The sequence below is a fragment of the Zonotrichia leucophrys genome, chromosome 6 (assembly GCF_028769735.1).
Source record: "Zonotrichia leucophrys gambelii isolate GWCS_2022_RI chromosome 6, RI_Zleu_2.0, whole genome shotgun sequence".
NCBI classification, from domain to species: Eukaryota; Metazoa; Chordata; class Aves; order Passeriformes; family Passerellidae; genus Zonotrichia; species Zonotrichia leucophrys.
Window position 1 is genome coordinate 186,384 of NC_088176.1, and position 20,383 is coordinate 206,766.

Here is a 20,383-nt window from a genome sequence, read left to right on the forward strand (position 1 = left end):
TGGGGCCCGGGGCGGGCGGACCCGCGGCGGTGGCGCCCGGCAGTGGGGCCCGGGGCGGTGGGGCCGGGGCGGGCGGGCCCGCGGCGGTGGCGCCCGGCAGTGGGGCCCGGGGCGGTGGGGCCGGGGTCCCGTCGGGCGCGGCGCGGCCACGTGCAGCCCCGCGCGCTCCCACGGCTCGGTCCGGCTGTGACGTATCGGGGTGGAGGCGCGCGCCGCCCGCCGATTGGGCGGTGTTGGCGGCGCGGGGCGGTGGCCGCCCAATGGGCGCGGGGCGCGCAGGTGCCCGCGCGGTTATCTGCGCGCGGGGCGCGGCGCGGAGCGTCCCCGCGGCCGCCGGACACGCGGCCGGGGCGACGCGTGGAGCTGCCGGTCCCGCGTCCCCTTCCCGCCGGATCGCGCGTGGAGCGCATTGCCCGTAGTCCGCCAGGACGCACCGCCGGTGGGGGCTCCTTCTCCCGGAACTCCCAGTCTGCTGTTTCGCCGCTCTGCCCCGGCCCGGCTTTCGCTGCTCTTCAGCCCGGACTTCGGAGGTGTACGCCGCGGGAGCGGGCGGGCAAGCGCCGGGATTTTCCTGTTCCCAGCAAACTTCGGCACTTGCTGTCGCTGAGATCCCGCGAGCGGTGAGGAGCCCGTCCCGCCCGCGGCCACGGTCCCGGCGAGGGTCCCCAGCGGAGCGGCCGCGGCGCGGTTGGGAAGGAGCCACGCTCGCTGATGCCCGCAGATGTTAGCGGTGGGACAGATGGATGCTAATCGCCAGAGCGCATTCGTCCTTAGCAGTGCGCCGCTAGCCGCGCTGCACAACATGGCCGAGATGAAGACCTCCCTGTTCCCCTACGCCCTGCAGAACCCCTCCGGTTTCAAGGCACCGGCCCTGGGCGGACTCAACACGCAGCTCCCCTTGGGGACACCGCACGGAATAAGCGACATCCTGGGGCGGCCCGTGGGCAGTGCCAGCAACCTTCTGGGCGGGCTGCCCCGCATCAACGGGCTGGCAGCCTCGGCCGGGATGTACTTCAGCCCCGCTGCCGTCTCCCGCTACCCGAAGCCTCTGGCGGAGCTGCCGGGACGGCCGCCCATTTTCTGGCCGGGAGTTGTGCAAGGCTCTCCCTGGAGAGATCCTCGGCTCGCCTGTCCCGGTAAGTGCGGCCGGTTCTTGCAGGGCGCGGGGAGCAGGCGGCCTGGGCTCCAGAGCCGGCGGACGGGGCGGGCGGCTGGAAGGCCCGTGCGGGTCACTCGGTCTTCACGGTCGCGGCTCTGTCCCGAACCGAGCCTTGCTTCAGAGCCGCCGGACGCCCGAAGCGGCTCCGCAGGGCCTGGCGGGGCCCGGCTACGGGCCGGGGGCAGTGCAGAGTTCATCTCTGACGCAGCTCTTTCTCCGCTTCCAGCTCAGACGGGGATGGTTTTGGACAAGGACGGCAAGAAGAAACACTCTCGACCGACTTTCTCTGGGCAGCAAATATTCGCTTTAGAGAAAACCTTCGAACAGACGAAATACTTGGCAGGACCGGAGCGCGCCCGGCTCGCCTACTCCCTGGGGATGACTGAGAGCCAGGTGAAGGTAGGTCCGTCCTGCGGGCTCCCTCCTCTCCCGCTCCCTGCCGCGGCCGCTTTCTGCCATGTCGGTAATTACTAGCAGCCACGAACACCGCGCAATTATGCCGGGATTTTTTTTCTTTTTGGGAGTCAGTTAGAATTTAAGTTACATTTCGATTTTGGATGGATTTTAGGGTAATTTCTAACTATTATGTGCTTAGAGCTCTCTGTGCTGCAAACAATTTAAAATAAATAGACATATTATATTTAATATAAACCCCCATCACAACAACGACAAAAAGCCCCCCGCAGGTAATTTTTTTAAAGGGTCGCTTTTCCACGATGATCGTGTCCAGTGGTACAACTTTACCTTGTGTAACCCCGCAAATTTTTTAGCAAAGAGTACAGGTGCATCTGAATGCTGGGGTGCACTGTAAGCCAAAAATACGTATTTTTCCTGGCTGTCGTATTCTGTTTTCAACAAACGACTGTTCCGGGAAGCTGCTGAGCTGAGCGCCGGGCAGGGGCGCCCCTTTCCCGGAGCCGTGCGGGGCTCCGAGCGCCCGCAGCCCCGCGCTGCGCGTGGGACGGGGACGGCGGGGGCGGACGCGGCGGCGGGGCCGGGGCCGTGGCTGAGCTGTGCCCGGTGCCGGTGCCCAGGTTTGGTTCCAGAACAGACGGACCAAGTGGCGGAAGAGACACGCGGCAGAAATGGCCTCGGCAAAGAAGAAGCACGACTCGGAGACGGAGAAGCTGAAGGAGAGCTCGGACAATGAGGACGATGACGAATACAACAAGCCCCTGGACCCCAACTCAGACGATGAAAAAATCACGAGGCTATTGAAAAAGCACAAATCCACGAACCTGTCCCTCGTCAGCCCCTGCAGCACCAGCTCGGATACGCTGTGAGGGCGCGGGGCCGACGGCCGCACCGGGCAGCGCGGCAGGGGTGAGTGTAACTGGGTGTTTGAAGTGGTGTGTTGTACAGCATAAAATGTATGTGAAATGTATATATTTTTTACAGAATAAGTTATGAATTTATTTTCTTTCTCATTGATGTAAATTTCAGAGAAAATTTTTCAACTTTTTTGGGTTTTGTGTCCCTGTAAGGTTTCCCGCTCTTTCCTTTAGGCTTCCTGTTAATTTCCTGCTCCTAACAATCAGGTTTTGTTATGTTTTCTATGGGTCCCAAGTCCGAGCTCAGCCACTTTGTATATAGTAAATTTCAGATTTTGTGATGTATATTTCTAGTGTAAAAACGGCAGTTTTCTTTCACTCCGTCCCTCAGTGTTTCGGCAGTTGCATTTCTCCTGCCTCTGGATTTTATGCTTAATAATACCAAAAAACCAAACCAATGCCCAAAAAAAGCACGAGAGGAAAATGGACGCGATTTTACATTAGAATGTCTCCACAGGTGTTGGAAAGACTTTGTATAAATCAATAAATTATTTAACAACCTCCTTTAGTGAGTTTCTTCCCGCATTTCTGTGCCCGGGGCCGGGGACACCAGCGCTTCTGCAGGGTGCCCGATGCTGCCCCTCAAGAGCAAAGGAGCCGCTCGTCCGGGGAGCTGAGCCGGGAGAGCCGCGGTTCCCTGGTCAGGGCCCGGAGGGGAGCGAGAGCCGGCGCTGAACGTGCGGCGCCACTGCCCGTGCCGCGTCTCGTCGGCCTCGGGCGGGGGATAGGGTCCGCTCCGGAGAGGGGCCGGGACACGGCCCATTGCGCTGCCCGAGTACTGGCCTCTGTCAAAACCCAGGGGCGAGGTTCTTGAGATCCGCCGCGGCGGCTGCGAGCTCCACCGCCCTCCCGTGCCTTCCCGCCGGGCTTCCAGGCCGTGCTTGGCCCCGCACCTGCGGCCGCTCCCGTGCCCGAACCGGGCTCCGCGCGGTTCTGCGGCCGCCAAAGCGCTCCCACCCGCCCGCGACTCCCCATTTCCCCCTCGCCACACGCGAGTTCGGGTGGCTGTGAGCCGCCCGCGTTGTTAAGATGCCTTTTTTTTGCTGCTTTTGTTTATTTTTTTTAAAGGAACGCGAGCATCTCTTCGTGTCTCAGCTATGGCTTCGCAGCCCGAGCACAGGCCGGGAGCGGCTGCACGGCAGGCGCTCCTGCTGCCCCTGACCAGCAGCCAGCGGCCGGTGCGGGACCCGGCAGCGCAGGCCCCCCGCTCTACAGCACCTTCCGCAGGGCAGGCCCCCCGCTCTACAGCACCTTCCCGGGCCCGGGCCTCACCCAGCGCGGCACGGCACGGGCCCGCGTCGGCGTGGCTCCGCTGCGCAAAGGGGCCCGGACCTCTCCCCCTGGAGCCCCCCTCGGGTCCCGGCCTCCCCGCTCACTGTGACCGATTCCCTTTGCTCCCGCCAGGGCAGCTCCGCGTCCCGGGGAGGGTGTGGAGGCCCGGAAGGTCCCTACTCACTGAACGGGGCCGCGCCCAGTTAAGCCGCGATTAGAGAGGGAATAAATCAAATTTAGGGTCTTGGCCTGGCTGTGAGCACGCTGAGACCGGCCGGTGTTCGGGCTCCTGAGGGGAAGTGTCTGGATAAAAGCACCTGCGCTCGGGGCTAGTCATTCCCACCCAAAGTTGTTAAACGAAATGAGGGGCCGTTATGGGAGAAGGGGGCTCCGAGACCCCGCAGGACCGACAGCCGGAGACACGGCCCCGGGCAGAGGCGAGCTGACAGGACCCGTCCCCATCCTGGGCCGGAGCCCGTCGCTCCTCGGCTGTCCCGGGGCTGCGGCAGGCTGTCCGCCAGCATCGGCCCGGCTCGGCTCACCCCGCGCCTCCGCATTCGCCTCCGGGGCTGTTAAAATACCAAAGTTGCGTTTCGTGAATTTCTGAGGGCTCAGTTCCGAGGCACTCTCCGGCGCACCCCGAGGAGGTGCGGGCCCGGAGCCCCGCGCTGGAGGCTACAGCGAGCTCATCTGCGCTCGGGGCCCGGGCCCTGCTGGAAAAGGCTGCAGAGGCTTCTTCTGAAACTCGGGATAATCACGAAGGAGTTTATGGTGGCACATTTACTGACCTGCTGAGGACTAGCATCTTGAGAACGGCTCGTAAAGCTGCGTCACCCTCCTCTCATCAGGGCTCCCGTACCAGCTCCTCAGTGGCTTTTACTCGGTTTGTATTGTGTTTTGATTAACACCAGAACTGCATCCTATCGTAGAAGTTTTAATGTGAAAAATACCCTTGTTGCTTGGCGGGGTCAAAGGTATCTCAATAAGAAATGTAACAATTTAGTAATTTCCCTGTAATCACCAAATTAAAGGGGCAGACACAGCCATGTTCACCATGATTAGTTTTATTGCTTGAGAACCAGAGTACTCATTTCTAAAGGCCTTCAGAGTTATGAGTTGAGTTCGCTTAAATAGAATTACTGTGTGGTTATAATGCAACATGGCACAGTAACAATACAGAGCTGCAGACACCCTTTGGGCAACAATACTTGCTATAAACTGGGCTGTACTGTTGAGAAAACTCTGCAAGCGGACATCAAATCATTTCCAATGGTAGTGATTTATACCAAAATCAAGCATCAATCTAATGCCATCGCGCAGTCCATGAACTCTGTAGTGTTCTAAATTAAATCAATAAAACATACATTTGTGTTTCATCAACAGACTCCCTAATCACCTTTTAATGTTGTATTTAGTGGTGGGAGGAAAATGTCTGTAACAAGACTATATTGTAGGCTGCACTGAGCTACTAACCAGGAAAATTTACAGTTGGGTTGATGGTTGTGTTTTTGTTTTTTTTTTTTCTTTAATACTGTATAAATACAGTCTATGTCCAATAGAGTTGCTACTTGAAGCAGACTATTATTTTCTTCTCCCGTGTTGTTATTGTTTCAATATAGAATATGGCACCATAAAACAGTAACAAAAGACGGACAAAAACAGTTTACAAAATTCTGGAAAGTTACACCCAAACCTAGCTAAGAACTTCACATTCAATCCTTAATATTACATAGAAAGAAGAGATTATAGGAGTAACAAAGTGAAACTGCTAATATATGTGCTATATAGTATGCTATATATCTGTATCAAGGATGGCACTGCTATATATTATTTATTATATAAATGTTGGTTGTTGATGTACACTTAACTAAACCTGCTAAGACTCCAATACTTACTGCTGATATGGCACTCTCAAGCATTCATATTGGAAAGTATATTTAGCATAAGTTTTGGTCAGGTTTATAAATTATTTATATATCTGTGTATATATACACATACATACATATATATACACACACATATATATGTATGTATAGAAAGCAGCTGCTGTGTGATTCAAAAACCATGTAACATGGCAGTATAGTAAATAAAATGAGAAAAAAAATTAAAAAATGAAAACCAAAATACTAAAACTAAAACACAAACCATAAGCCTTGGTCAAAAAAGAAAATACCATTTAAAACCATCAATATCTCTATCTATACAATCCAATGTACAAAATCCCAAAGTGGTAAAGATATATAATGGGTATGATACCTTTAAAACTTTATAATATGCTGAAATAGCTTTTCCACATTGACAAACACTTATTAAAAGTTGAAAGTTGTGAAATCTAGAATACATAACATCTCTGCTGTCTATTTAGAGTTTTGGCAACAGAACTGTGACATATATATAAAAAATAATTCCACATTTCTACTTGATGTCACATGAACATACAAGACAGTGAGGTATGTGAGGCGTCTCTTGAACAGAGTCCAGATGCTGAAGCATAGTGTACGATCAGCAGTCTAAAAATGTGGCACTCAGGACTGGATTTATCAATACAGCTGTTAGGATTACAGATTTCAGTGTGCTGCCTTCCCTCCTGGCTACAGTGTGGTTTCACGGAAAATCTTCTCACTTCGTAGGCATCTTTTTCCTGTTGCAGAATTGGCATTTTTTTAAAAAGAAAGATAAACACAGGGGAAATGATGTAGAAAATGTAATAGAAACGTAAAGAAAAAAGATGATATTTACCACCACATCACTGCACGACACAACACTTGTGCACATTTGCAATAGGTTTACCTGCCCCAGCAGCTATTCGAAAGGACAGGAACACAGGCTGCAGCAAGTTAGGGAAAAATAGAAGTTACATGTTTGAAACATACGTGTTTTGATTTTCTTTTTCTTTACAGTCAGTAGTAAATACAACAAAAAATTCTCTATGACTGGAAACAAAATATTGCAACAAGTTTTTGAATTAATCTAATTACAAAATGCATAAGGGAACAACATAATCTCCTCACAGATTTCTGCTCCCACTGAAACCTAAAGGAAAAATTTCCAGAGATTTCTGTGGGAAGAGGTTCAGGTCCCACACACAACTCCCTTTTGTAACAGTGCTGCACCACTTTCGTGATGAAGGAAACAAAAACTGCTGTTTCTGAACTGGCTGACCCAGACCTTTTTGTTTACTGGATAAATTAGTAAGTTGCTCTGTTTTAAAACCTTGGACGATTCTGGACCAAATGCCCTAAGTGCATTTTTCCTTAGAAAACAATTCTCTGTCTCACAAGAACTCTGACCATGGAATTAAATAGGGGTATACATTTGTGAGCTCAGATTTGCAAGTACACATGCATCCACACATACAATTACCCACTATCCCTCTGAATTATCATTCAAGAGCCTCAGTGCTGGTTTTAGATAGGCTTTCAGAGGTTACGTCCTACTCCTCAATTGGCTTTTTTCAAAGAAAGCAAATACTCTGTTTTATTGTATTTCAAACTTAGGTTTCCACCTGGTATCTTCAGCAAAGAAGACCACAGAATTCAGGTATTTTACTAATTTAAACAACTGGTATTTATTTATTTATTTATTTGTAATTCTTTATCCTTTTTCTGTATTCTTTTTATCACTTGTTGTTTGAATATGGAACTGCCAATATATTCTTTTACTATTAAGCACCTGTGCATCAACCTGGTTGAAGCTATGCTTTGAAAGCACAGTTGATAACCCAATGAAATCACTTGTGTGCTGCTAGAAGAGCTTTAAGTGTTCACAGGGCTGCTCCTCTTGGCTTGCATGGTATCCTGCTTTCATTCTAGCACCCATCCTGTTCTTTGATTTCATACAAGCAGCCATTCTGATAGACAGACTGACTGACAGACAGACTGACTGCAGCTGAATTCAACTTTGAAACATTTCCAAGGTATTACTTAAAAACAGGGCAGAGACACAGCTGACTTACAATTAGTAGAACCTAGTGCATGCATTCTCATTCCTAATGAAAAAAATAGAAGATAAAAGACTAAAATGTTTAATGTAATTACCTTGTGATCCCCCATGCAGACATTTGGCCCAATGTGGTCATATATTACTATCTTCTCATCATTTTCTGACTAGTTAAAAAAAAACCAAAACAACAGAAAACAACAAAACACTAGTCAGTCCAAGAATTCTCCAGATTACACACACAGAAAGGAACATTGGAAATATTGTGCAAATAAGTGAAACCGATTTCTGAATGAGGTGATATTAACACATCTTGGCTTGGCTTCTCCAGAGAAAGAATGTGTAAAATGAACTTTTATGCCCAGTACTGCTGCAGTAATTTGTGCCTTTTGCCTGCATAAAAAACCCCCTGAGATCTCTATGCCTCCTCCCTGCTGATGGGACCCAGGGAAATATTCACGGCTAACGCTGCACTAAGTGAAATGAGTGACTCCTTGTAGTTGCATTCCAGGCTTCTGCTGCAAAATGCAGCAAGCACATTTGGCCAGTCCTTTTTTAAGAACAACACAATTTTTATTGAATTAGGTGAGACAAATGTTCTTTGAATTAAATGCAATCCATGTTGCCTTATAACAGCATTTGATTTCATCATATAGGGGATTTTAAATGTTCAGAGAGATGAATGATTATTTTCAGGTTATGAGCATAATCTTTAACCATTTCTCTGAGATAAATTTCTTCATCTGAAAAAAAGCATTCAGGGATTTTAAGAAAAGCAGGAAATGACGGATGACATTCCTCTGGTCTCCATTATGAATTGCTTTCATTTTGTTCCATGTTGAACTTTACCCTTATACACTGACTTCTTTAGCATTTTTATCTTAATGAATAATAAAATGTACTCATCCTTCTGCTGTTTGCAATAAACGTGATTTGGAGGAGCTATTTTGATTCTTTAGCACAGTTCTTCAGGAATAAATACAAATACATTGCCATACAAAATGATTTCCTATTGTGCTAAACAATTTCTATAAGCTAATTAAATCTGTAATCTGCACACTCTCCAGTCTCTAATGCAATCGTAGATGTGCTTTAAACTAGTTGGCGATACTAATTTATTTTGTAGGAAACAGCCAAGACTTTCTCATCTGTAATCAGTCAAGTTTGACTGGGCAATAACTTTATATAAACAGTAGCATTTAGGACTATAAAGTTAAAACTGAATTATCTTTAATGCAGTAAGGAAGCTTAAGGTCAGATTTACTTTACAGCACGGTTGTCTGCCAAAAATATAAAAACATAACCTTCTGCATTGTATGCATGAGCACTTTCCAATATTTCAAGATCATAATGCCACCAGCATCGGAAGTGGGGATACATTCATCAAAAGCGACTTGATAATTTACAAAGGCAGCATAAAATTGTGGATTTTCAACTGCATAATCTTTAGACAGATAAACAAATTACAGCAGTGCACAAGCAGAAACAATATACACTTGGCTGAGCATTCATTACTTCATGCGATCAGGCATCAGCGCAGCTCCCGAGCAGTGGGCAACCTTTGGTGGTTTAGGGCTCAGGAAGCATAAAATAACATGATGGTGAGGTAACCGACCATGGCATGATAGATGATGTTGCATGAAAGCTGTTTACAGCCCCATGTCAGTACAATCTGTAATGCCTACTGTGTAGCTGAACACACTGTACAGCGGCAATTTGTGCACCCTATCCTTTCTTTACCTAGGATTTAAATGCAGATTAGCTACAATTGTTGTTTAAAATAAAATACAGAATTGCCTAGGCAGAAAAATAAACTCTTTAATTGCTTATAAGAAAAAGTAATACAGCAAAATAATTAGCCAAATAAGAATATTCAATAGATAGTCATGATTGAAAAAATTCTTTAAAAGTTCATATACATTTTTATTTTCAGGATTTGTTACAGTGTAATCAGTTAATTAAAATTTGCTTTTACTTTCTACAGAGTTCCTTTTAAAGCTTTAAGGTATAGGTCTCTGCAGTGGAGTAAATTCTCAGTCAAGGCCAACACTGCTTCTGGCGTAGAACCACAGAAACGTGTGGTTTTGCCCTTTCCTCGATCAGTTTGGCATTATTTTCTAGTGGCTATTTTCACTAGGTTCTATGGGCCAGGATGCTGGTTTGGCTTTGGGCTGGATAAGCAAACTCCTCTGTTGGTCACAGAGTCACGGAGCCACAGCCCAGCCTGGCCTCAGCAGCACCCGTCACTTTGCATACGAGCTGTGGAGATGCCCCAAACTGCCCGACCACACCTTGCAAATGCTCCAGAGACAGAGCGTGTGCGCTTTTAAAGGCGAGCTTTGCAGGATCCAACCGATGCGGTTTCTGTTACACGGAGACTGGAAATTGCTACTGACCTCACAGCTACAAACTTCTTCAGCACTGTAACTTTGTTTTCCCTTGTTGAATTTTCTCCCATTATATCCAAGTTATAGCCCTCTAGATAATCACAAAGAATTCCTTTCCCTCTGTACTGTTTACACTCTTCAAGCTTTTGTGTACACATTTATCTCCTTATTCATAGCTTTAAAAAAAAATCCTCCCTCATTGGCCACTCTTTTAATGGCTTTAATCCTTTGTTCTTTAGGAATTTCATGGTCGCCAAGCACTATCGGTAACATTTTGGGTAAAGTCTCACTTTTTCACATGACATTTTTCTGTACGAAAATAAATAACACTGATTTTGACATTACTATTTGACTATAAAGACTGTATTGCCCTTAGGCTTCACATTTTTTTACTGAATACTGCAGTACATGCATTGCCTAAAATTTTGGGTGAAATTTCATGATGTCACACAGACACTTTTTACACATTAAAACATGCGAGGAAGTGCATTGACTTGAAATTTGAGCAGCTGTGGAAAACACGTTCCCAGCCTTTCAGTGAGTTATATACTGCAAAGCAAACAGTCCAATCACGAGATAAATAACCCTGATGAGAAAGAAAAAGAAGGTTATAAACTTCAGGAGAGCAAGTTTCAAGGGTGTAATTAATTTAAACTGGAAAAAAAGAAGCTAAGAAGCTATAGAACATTGATTTACTTAGAAGATTATTTTCTGTAATTCACTCCCACTAAACTGCATTAATTATATAGGAGCACACAGACAGACACATGACTTTTGGCAATTTTAGGTTCAGTAAGTCTGTTAGAGTCATACAGTCTGGTCAGCCAAGACAACCTCACTGCAGCACATCCACTTATGCAGCCAGCTGGCCAGCTCAGAACAGAGAGAAGTGGGAGAGATCTCCTCCCATGTCCCCATTTCCTGATCTGGTCCTGGCCCTCTAGAGCAGCTGGCAACCAGCGTCAGCAGGATGGGGGTCTAGGTGCCAGGGGCACACACACAGGGACAGAGGCAGGGGAAACTGGCACAGGTAACCAGCTGAGCCAGTCCAGGGCTCCCAAGAAAGGAAGGAGGGCAGAGCGGAACGAGAAGGAGAGAGCAAACGACAGGAAAGAAAACTGCAAGGCTCCTGAACCATATTTAGATCATTTAACCTTGGACAGAACATCACCAACTAACCCTAACCCTATCTACAAACACTAAATCCCAAGAGGAATTGTATGTTTTAATAACACTGCACAAGCTTATCTCTAAAGCCTCAACAGAATGTCTAAATTTAGGCACCTAGTTGGCGTACCACAGTTTGGAGCCTACCTGCTGGAGACCATCCTCACTGAGGGGACAGCCTGAATAGATTTGGCCTACGTAGCATTTGTCATGTTCTTGGGAGTACCTTAGGAAATCTACCACTCTGGTAAGTCAGCTGCCTGTGTCTGTTGCTGTGCAGGCTTTTCTCTCAATTGTGTGACTCCTTGTACCTGCTCCTGTTTGCATCCCTGCTGAATCCTTGGTAGGGGCAATGCTGCTGCTTACATCACTGTAGGGTGGACTGGGCTGGGGGACTGACGGAGACTTTTCATAGGGTTTTTATAGGGCCTTTTTTATTTTCTGTTACTCTCTTTAAAGCAAGCAGTCAGTCTCCCAGGGCTGTGCATCCTTGCACAGAAGAGGCACAGGACAGAAAGTCAGTCATCATTGGCAGCTCAGATACCAAAAGAAGTGCTTGTGAAAGCTCATCTTTTAGTCACTGTCAGCAGGTTTATGGGGACAAATCCCCCTTCTTGGGGGCAAATCACTGGAGGCAGACCCCTCCATTTACTACCATGGTGTGCTGTCTCCAGTTTGGCAAACTCAAGGGCAGAGTCTTCCAGCCATACCTGCCTTTGGTGCAGATAATGCAGTGCGGAGGCATCAGGGGGCTGCAGGTCTGTACTTACCTTCAGAATGAGCTCCTTGGCCGAGTGGGACATCAGGATTCTGTCGCACCAGGCTGGACATCTCGTGTTCATGTACTGCCTTCCCTGGCTAGAGTCCTCGCTGTAGGGATAACTGCAAACAAACCCCATCCACAGCCATCAGTGACTCTTGGCAGAGCAGTCTGAAACCTCTGGCTCAAAGGGCCATATTACTTACAAAATGTCATTGTTAAAAAGCAGCTCTTCCAGACACTTTTTTTTTTCTCCTCCCTCTTTCCTTTTCATGTGCTCTTTTTCTACATCTCTTCTCAGATCTACAACTCTACTGCATGTTTAAGAAGTTAAGACATACACAGTTTAAAAACTCTCACCTCCTACCTTGTGCTTTTGTGAGAGTGTTTAAAGACAGCAAACTGTTTATCTGTGTGAAGTACAAAAAATCAGTTCAACAACAACTTGAAATTAGACAAGAGACTACAGAAAATGTACGTGAAGTTGAAAAATGAAACCTAGGGGAAAAAAGTTCATCTTATGTGATTTCTTCACAGGATTCTCTCAAGGGGAGTTATAATAATTTAACAGAAATAATTATATATATATAATATATATATATAATTATCCATGAATAATTTAACAGAAAACAGAGTTCAGAGTGCTGGGACCACTGCAGCAGTACACAAACCTCTCCTGTATGGATTCTTTAAGGGTGACAGAAAGGAAGACAGGACAAGATAGCAGGGTTTGCAGGAGATTTCTTCTGAACCAAGGAATCAGGAATGTGGTTTAAAGAAAGTGATGCTGACTACATAAGATCCCATACCTATGAAACTGTGTTAAGGAAAAGCATATTATTTTGTAAAAACATCTTGAATAGAAGCAGATTAAATGGTAGTTACACTCTGGGGCCATCATAAAAATGCTATGACATCACCAGTGCATCCTAACTTAGCTTTAAAGGGCAACAGAAAGTATTTATTTTAATCTACAGAATATAACTAAAGGTAACACACCAGCGTGAGCCCATGGGCTGCCATCATCTGAAGCACCTGAAGGGCAACCTCTGGCTCAACCTCAATAAGCTGAGGCCAGAATTTTTCATGTCTCATCCAAATCTTCTCATCAGTTTACTAAGACAGAACTTTGCATTTGATGATGGCTCACCACACTGTAAGGCCCAGTTTTCTTAGACCATTTCCAAAATGGCATGTGGGAGTAGCTAAGAAGGGGTTTTGGAGAAATGCAGAGGGTTTGTGACAGGCTCAACTTCTTGAATACTGGGCCTGAATTAACTGAAGTCTGCCCTTGATAAAACTCTTAAAACCCCCAAACATCTACATATGTATGTGTGAGAGTACTTGAAATGACATTTGCATTTTATTCTGCTCCTCACTGAATTTATACAGGAAATACTGAGGTTTTTCAGTGTCTTAAAATAAAATTTCTAGTATTGTAAAAAAAAGGTTTGCATGCTTGAAGAGAAACTTATTTACCACCCTGTTTGGTGTGATACTCAAACGGAGACATACAGCTCTCTACCAAATGGGTTTACAAGCTACACTGCCATTAAAAAGATTAGCCATGGCAAACATCCAAGAAAAGCGTACTGAATGTATTGGAACAAACCAGTGATCTCAGTACGTTTTCCACCTCATCAAACCTAACAAGACTCATTTTCAAAACATATTATGAGAATTCAATTTGCTGCTTCACTGACATACAGAAGTACAGCTTATTTCTGAGTGTCTGTGAAATATTTTGATGATGTAATACTATATTGGTAGTAGAAGCTCTTTGTCTGCAACTTAAGGGTTGACTTTTTCTCGTAACCTCTTACTTTACTGATTCCAGAACCCCACATAACTGAAGCTACTTTTTATGACATAAAGGTATAAGAATCAATCACATTTCATATAATCCTTCCTTTTACAGCATTAACTGTATGGCTTTTGAAATATGATGTCCCATACCTGGAATGATCTGTTACTGCTATGTGTTAAAGCATTAAATCCTAGAGCCTATATTCTATTAAATGGTATTTATCAATTTGCTTTATGTATCTTAATGTTTTCACAGGGTGAAAACTTCTGCCAATTTTTCAAGGTCCTTAGCACTGATCATGCAGTCAAAAAGTTACTGTGGTTTACAAGTATCTTTGACAAATCAGATTTCTAATGGCTGGGACAGAGATGAAAATAAATGCTGCAAAATTGTCCAGACAAAATGGCCTGTAGGTAATAGTTTAATATAATAAAGACAGGCACACTCTTATTTTTAAAAGAAAGAATCCTTCAAAGGAAGCAAGAAGCATGGAATGTTGTGTCTCACTGCACTCCAATGAATAAAGCTCCCTCCCTGCATCCACTCTGCCCTGTGGAAGTCCTAATCTCAGTGAAATACTGACACTAACATAATAAAATATCCTAAGATGCCCCCAAAACTGGGAGAACTATTAGCACTTCTTCATGCTCTAGAGGGGTCACAAACACTTTGGAATAAGCAAAATTCTTTTGTAGATAGGCTCAAATAGTGGCTATAGCTAAATATGACTCAAAATTCCCATGAGGGATCCTTTTTTTTGGCGACTTCTGGGGTTGTAGGGCTATTTTAGTTTATTATATGCCATTGATCTAAAATAGATTTTAGCAAATAAAAGTTCTGTTAGAGGTTTCTGGAATATAACTGTCACTGAAGAAGACTTTGTTAAACATGCTGCTGAATGTATACTATTCCAGAACAAAACTTTTCAAATACCATACGCCTCAGAAATTGCCACCATCATCCTGCTCCATAGCTAAGTGAACAGCGGCATGAAAATTGTGTGACTGCTTCCAGAATCATCTGCATGTGAACTCCGAAGCTTTTGCTTGTTTGGTGTGTTTTTAAGAGTCCTGTCCCCAAGGATACTCTGGTGTCTTACATAATGTTACTTCCTTTGGATGTCTTCTCCCCAGCTGATCAGATTTAAACCCAGTCAAGAGCAGCAATGGAAGGAGAAGCCCACAGATGCACAGGCATTTTAGGAAGGATGACGGCTCTGATGCAGCCAAAACAGACAGATGTCGCAGAATCGAAGCTTAGGAAAAACCAAGCTCGAAGCGCTGTGAGCGCACTTGTTGCACACGAGCCGCTGGGGCCCATGCTGGGCATTGTGTGCACAGCGGGCACCGCGGATGGGGCGCGTCGAAGCTCCGCGGGATGGGGGAACCGCGGGATGGGGGAACCGCGCCGAGAGGCACCGCGGGATGGGGGAACCGCGGGATGGGGGAACCGCGGCATGGGGGAACCGCGGGATGGGGGAACCGCGCCGAGAGGCACCGCGGGATGGGGGAACCGCGGGATGGGGGAACCGTGCCGAGAGGCCCCGCGGGATGGGGGAACCGCGGGATGGGGGAACCGAGCCGAGAGGCACCGCGGGATGGGGGGAACCGCGGGATGGGGGAACCGCGGGATGGGGGAACCGCGCCGAGAGGCACCGCGGGATGGGGGAACCGCGCCGAGAGGCACCGGCCGTGCTGGCGGCCTGCTCCCCACAGTCAGAGCCTGAGAGCAGTGATACATCCCAGTGCCACTGCCTGAGCACCAACCATCCCACAGCCACTGCCTGAGAGCACCAACCCATCCCACAGCCACTGCCTGAGCACCAACCATCCCACAGCCACTGCCTGAGAGCACCGGCCCATCCCAGGTGGCACTCAGGACACTGGAAAATACCATCCCGTGGTGGCACTCAGGAAACTGGAAAATACTTCCACTTGCTGCAGTGGCCAACGGGAGACACGAGTATGCCAATCCACGCTTCCACTTGACCGTTCACTTTTTGCTCTTTCTAAGCTGGCTTCATGGTTTCCCTTCTCTTTTCCTTCCTCTCAACCCCACTTCTTGATTGCTTCTTTGCCTTTAGGCATAAATAATCTCGTAAAAATTATTGTAAATTTATGGTTGTGTACATGCAAAAAAGCAGAACTATTCTTGTAATACCCACCTTCTAAAAGACATTAGGAATAAGACTGTCTGTGATCAAGGGCAGTAAGTTAGATTTGTTTTGCTGACATCTCCAGCCTCTTTTTTACACACACTATATCACGTCTATTTAAAAATACAATGGGGAAATGGGGAATTCCCTGTGGAACAAATTTGATGCCCTATTTAAAACAGTGGCAAAGTTCTAGGAATTTAGGACCTTAGACACTCATGTTAGCAGGGTAATAAATAGCAAAAAGAGACTGTTATTCTCTGTGTATTCCAGCCAGCAGAATTATACAAGATACACTTTGACTCTGCATGGCCCTGGACATGCAGACAGGTAGTTCTGGAGCATCCACGTGAAAAGCTTGCACAATTTATTTCCACTTGTTTAGGACTTACTCCTTCTGAAGATGCAGCTTCTAGCTGCTTTTCCATCCTATTACACAAACTTCTGCTTCAGTTGCACTCATTTAATCAGGATTACTGTCAGGTGGGTTTTCTGAATAAAACTTCCAGCAACATCATTAATATAATGTTCAATACTGTTGAAATTTAACCAAACACTTTGATGAATTGCTAACTTACTCTGTTAATAAAGAGCAGGCTGTCCAATGAACTACTGTTGTCACAGTCAATAAGGATGAGAACTACTTGGCAATTGTTTGGGGAAAATAAACCATTAAGAGGGTCAGTAATATCAGAGCACTACTACTGTTGACAGGTATTGTCAGAGATGATTAGACACCTTTACAAAAATGCTTACTGCAGGGTGAAAAGTTGTCCGACACCATAAACCATCCTGTCAGCAGTGCCTTAACTGAAAACACAAGCCAACAATGCTGTGTATATAAATGTCTCTTTAACTGGCATTTCCAGCTAGGAAAAACGCTCCTAATGAACTCTTCTCGTGTGCAAGCATGGATAAAATCTGTTAGTGAGATGGGTGAAATGTACTTTCTAACAGGAAACAATTCATTCCCTCTGGAGGGCTCCTACCTGTAGCTGCCACAGGCAGTGTCCTCTGCTCGTGCGGTGCCACCGTGGGATGTGCTGGGACACCCTGTGCTGGGACACCCTGGGACACCCTGTGCTGGGACACCCTGTGCTGGGACATCCTGGGACACCCTGTGCTGGGACACCCTGTGCTGGGACACCCTGTGCTGGGACATCCTGGGACACCCTGTGCTGGGACACCCTGTGCTGGGACACCCTGGGACATCCAGAGCTGGGGACACCCTGTGCTGGGGACACCCTGTGCTGGGACACCCTGTGCTGGGACACCCTGTGCTGGGACACCCTGGGACACCCTGTGCTGGGACACCCTGTGCTGGGACACCCTGTGCTGGGACACCCCTGGGGGGGGCTGAACACCCTGTGCTGGGAACCATCACTGGGACACCACCCTGTGCTGGGACACCCTGGGACACCCTGTGCTGGGACACCCTGTGCTGGGGACACCCTGTGCTGGGACACCCTGTGCTGGGACACCCTGTGCTGGGGACACCCTGTGCTGGGACACCCTGTGCTGGGGACACCCTGTGTTGGGACACCCTGTGTTGGGACACCTGGTGCTGCTCTGGGACCCTGCCTTCTACAGACCACGCTGCCAGTGCTGCTCTGGGAAGTGTGGCAGCACTCACCAGGCAACAGTGGGGAAAATTCAGCTATTTCATATTTTTTATTCCAGTAAAGGTCATTCTGAACAACTGTAGCCTATATCTAGGTTCAAATGCAGATCATTTAGCAAACTTTATCACATTACAGGGAGTGGAAATGCCTCCTGTTCAAAAACTCCTTGTGCTCACTCATCTGTCAATTGTCCCCACATTTTATATCACCAATTTTTTTATAATACAAAGTATTTGAGATGGGATGAAACTATAAAGCATCAATGAAAACTGAGCTCTTTCTGGGAAGAGCTGAGACAATTTTGATTTGGCTCATTATATTTTTGAACTTAGGTATGAGTCCTCACATTTACTAAACCATTCCTCACTTTTAACTTCAAAAGGGGAAAAATCTCACTCTTCATCAGGAAATTATTTACTATTTTCATATTTTCTGAGAAAATGTTGGATCAATTTACCTTCAGCTCTGATATGCTCTCAGATTGTCTAAGATGCTTTTCCCTGAAGAAAGGATGGTGAACGTGGACTGCCAATACAACCTTTGGGTGTTCTGAAAGTTTTAAGGCCAAATATATAAATAAAAATATGTTGATATTTTTAATTTACAGTCAGCACTAGTGTGAGCTGGTACGTAAGTGTGATTTCAACAAAATGCCATTCAACCAATCAAAGGGTGACATCTAACTTTTGTCAGCTACCAGAGTGTTAGCTTCTTCCTCAAAATTGAATTAACACTTTTTATTTCCCTGAACCTGAAAGGGAGAGTTGGAGTTGGGTTCCCTAGATCTCTTCCTAACAAATTACCCCATGTAATTTATCTTCATATGCACATCTTAGGCAGCAGATCTAAGCTAAGCAGTAAGACACTCTGGTGTTTGAATTAGATTATCTGCTTCACAGGTACCAAAACACTAACAAGCCTTGGTGATGCTCTGCGAGCCAACTGGCCACGGTACGTGTCTCACTCCAGCCAAATCAGGAGGGCAAACAGAGCCCTGCAAACACAGCAGTTATGGAGCACTGTGTTAAACAGCTGCTACTTGCACAGGCTGCACTAACACCATGGTGATAGCACCAACAATTGGAGTCAAAGGTGACAATGGGACAGGGGGTCACCCGGGCAAACCAGCAGCAAAGGGCGGGATGGGTAAACAGGACTTGAGCCCTGAGTCTGGGCACAACACAAAACAGGGGGGTTAGTGACATGGTATTTTTATCAGAACCTTTTTAATAGATTTATGCTGGGCATATTGCTTTTTGGCTTAACAGTCTTCTTTAGAAAATACTGGTCTGTAATATGCCTCAGAGTGAGCATTCCTGTATCACCAGCATTGCAGGACCTTTTTCAATGTAAAATATAAATAAACCCAGAGCCCATTTTTTTTCCAGAAAGCACAATGCAACCCTTCACTTTCTGTGAAGAACAGCCACCCAGCACTGTGGTGTCCATAACCACCCTGTGGCCTGACCCTGGTGACAGGAGGACACGTGCTGGCACTCGCTCCGTGCCAGGACCTGCCCAGGACCAGAGGCTGGCACACGGCTGATGGCAAGGGGCACACTGTGCCCCCCAGAGCCCTGGGGAGGCCCAGCTGGCAAAATCTGATTATTTGGCAATGCCAGTGCCTCAGCAAGTGAACACTGAGTGATGAACTCTATTGCTTTAATAACAGTAATGCTGTACCTCACGCAATGTATGCAATACTGCTACTATTACAAGCGGATAAATGGAATTATGAATAATGCTGGCTTGTTGGGAAGGACCCAGTGCTGACTTGTTGTACCAGAACAGCCTGATGTTACTATCTATGACTGTGATTGAGCTCGATGTCTTTTCTGGGAATGTGCCTCCCTGGGAACCTGAGGGAAGAAATGGGTCAGGATTCAAGCTCCAAACTACTGGGCTTTTCAGCACTACATTCAGACGGGACAGCCTGGCTGGCAGCAAGGACCATAAGCTCTTTAGAATACTTTATTTATTTTCTGCTGGCAGTGTGGTCTGTAGTCCTTACCTTACACATGGCGTAGAGTAATTCTTTGAAACTTTTTAAATTCATTTGTGGTCCTTTCTTTTCCCCTTTGCCACAATTCCTTAAACCAGACCTTGGGTAATGCTGTCTGGTTCCTCACAAATTAAAGAAACACTCTGTTTCAATTTGAAAATTGAGAATTGGTGAGAGTGGCACTGGTTTAATGTGAGTGGAACCATGGAGGCAAGATCTGTCTGGAAAATCATTGTAATAATTAAATTCATATTGTTTTGGAGGAAATGACAGCTGTCTCTCTGTTTCCAGCTGGGAAATTGTGCTTCAGCCTTAGGTGCTGGAAGCACCCAGACAACTGCATCATGTCAGGTGGGAATTTGTTTCTTGGGGGGCTGAGAGATCCATGGATGATTTCAGATACGTCACTAATACCTGGAAGGAGTTTTACAGTGCATGAGTGAGTCTGAAGTATTTCTGTTCAGTAGAAAATACTTCTTAGTTAGAAAAAAAAAAAAAAAAGTGTTATAAAAGTAACTGATGATGCAAGCACAAAAACAACCTAGGGCTTTTTCATCTGTGTGCCTAACTCCCCTTTTGTGAGACAACAGGACCAGCAGCACTACTGAGCAGGCGTTCTAGGAAATGAGAATCCCATTTGCTTCAGGAGTGCTGTCCTGCCCTATCAGCAGGCAGTCTGCATGATCTGAGAACATGCAGAGAGGCAGAGAGAACACTGCAAAGGAAGAGCAGCCTGCTGACACCTAAACCATCATCTTGGCCTTCCATTTCATACCCAAGGG

General features: G+C 46.4%; 2 protein-coding genes across 3 annotated transcripts in view; one reads left to right on the top strand and one right to left on the bottom strand.

Annotated features, from left to right (window-relative positions):
- The first annotated feature begins 320 nt into the window (after window positions 1–320).
- NKX6-2 (NK6 homeobox 2) lies at window positions 321–2,991 on the top strand. Its single transcript, XM_064717202.1, has 3 exons — window positions 321–1,136; window positions 1,386–1,558; window positions 2,194–2,991. The coding sequence occupies exons 1-3, from the start codon at window positions 722–724 to the stop codon at window positions 2,440–2,442; spliced, it is 837 nt and encodes a 278-aa protein (XP_064573272.1). The 5' UTR covers window positions 321–721; the 3' UTR covers window positions 2,443–2,991.
- A 1,819-nt stretch (window positions 2,992–4,810) lies between these two features.
- Window positions 4,811–20,383, bottom strand: part of INPP5A (inositol polyphosphate-5-phosphatase A) — a 178,345-nt gene continuing 162,772 nt past the window's right edge. The window contains exons 13-16 of one of the 2 annotated variants that reach the window (XM_064716801.1): window positions 12,026–12,137; window positions 7,800–7,868; window positions 6,502–6,589; window positions 4,811–6,403 (exon numbers count right to left, since the gene is read on the bottom strand). In XM_064716801.1, the coding sequence (XP_064572871.1) occupies window positions 6,509–6,589; window positions 7,800–7,868; window positions 12,026–12,137 (262 nt within the window). In that variant the 3' untranslated portion in view covers window positions 4,811–6,403; window positions 6,502–6,508. The remainder of the gene's footprint in view (window positions 6,404–6,501; window positions 6,590–7,799; window positions 7,869–12,025; window positions 12,138–20,383) is intronic. The other variant, XM_064716800.1, reaches the window with a different exon arrangement.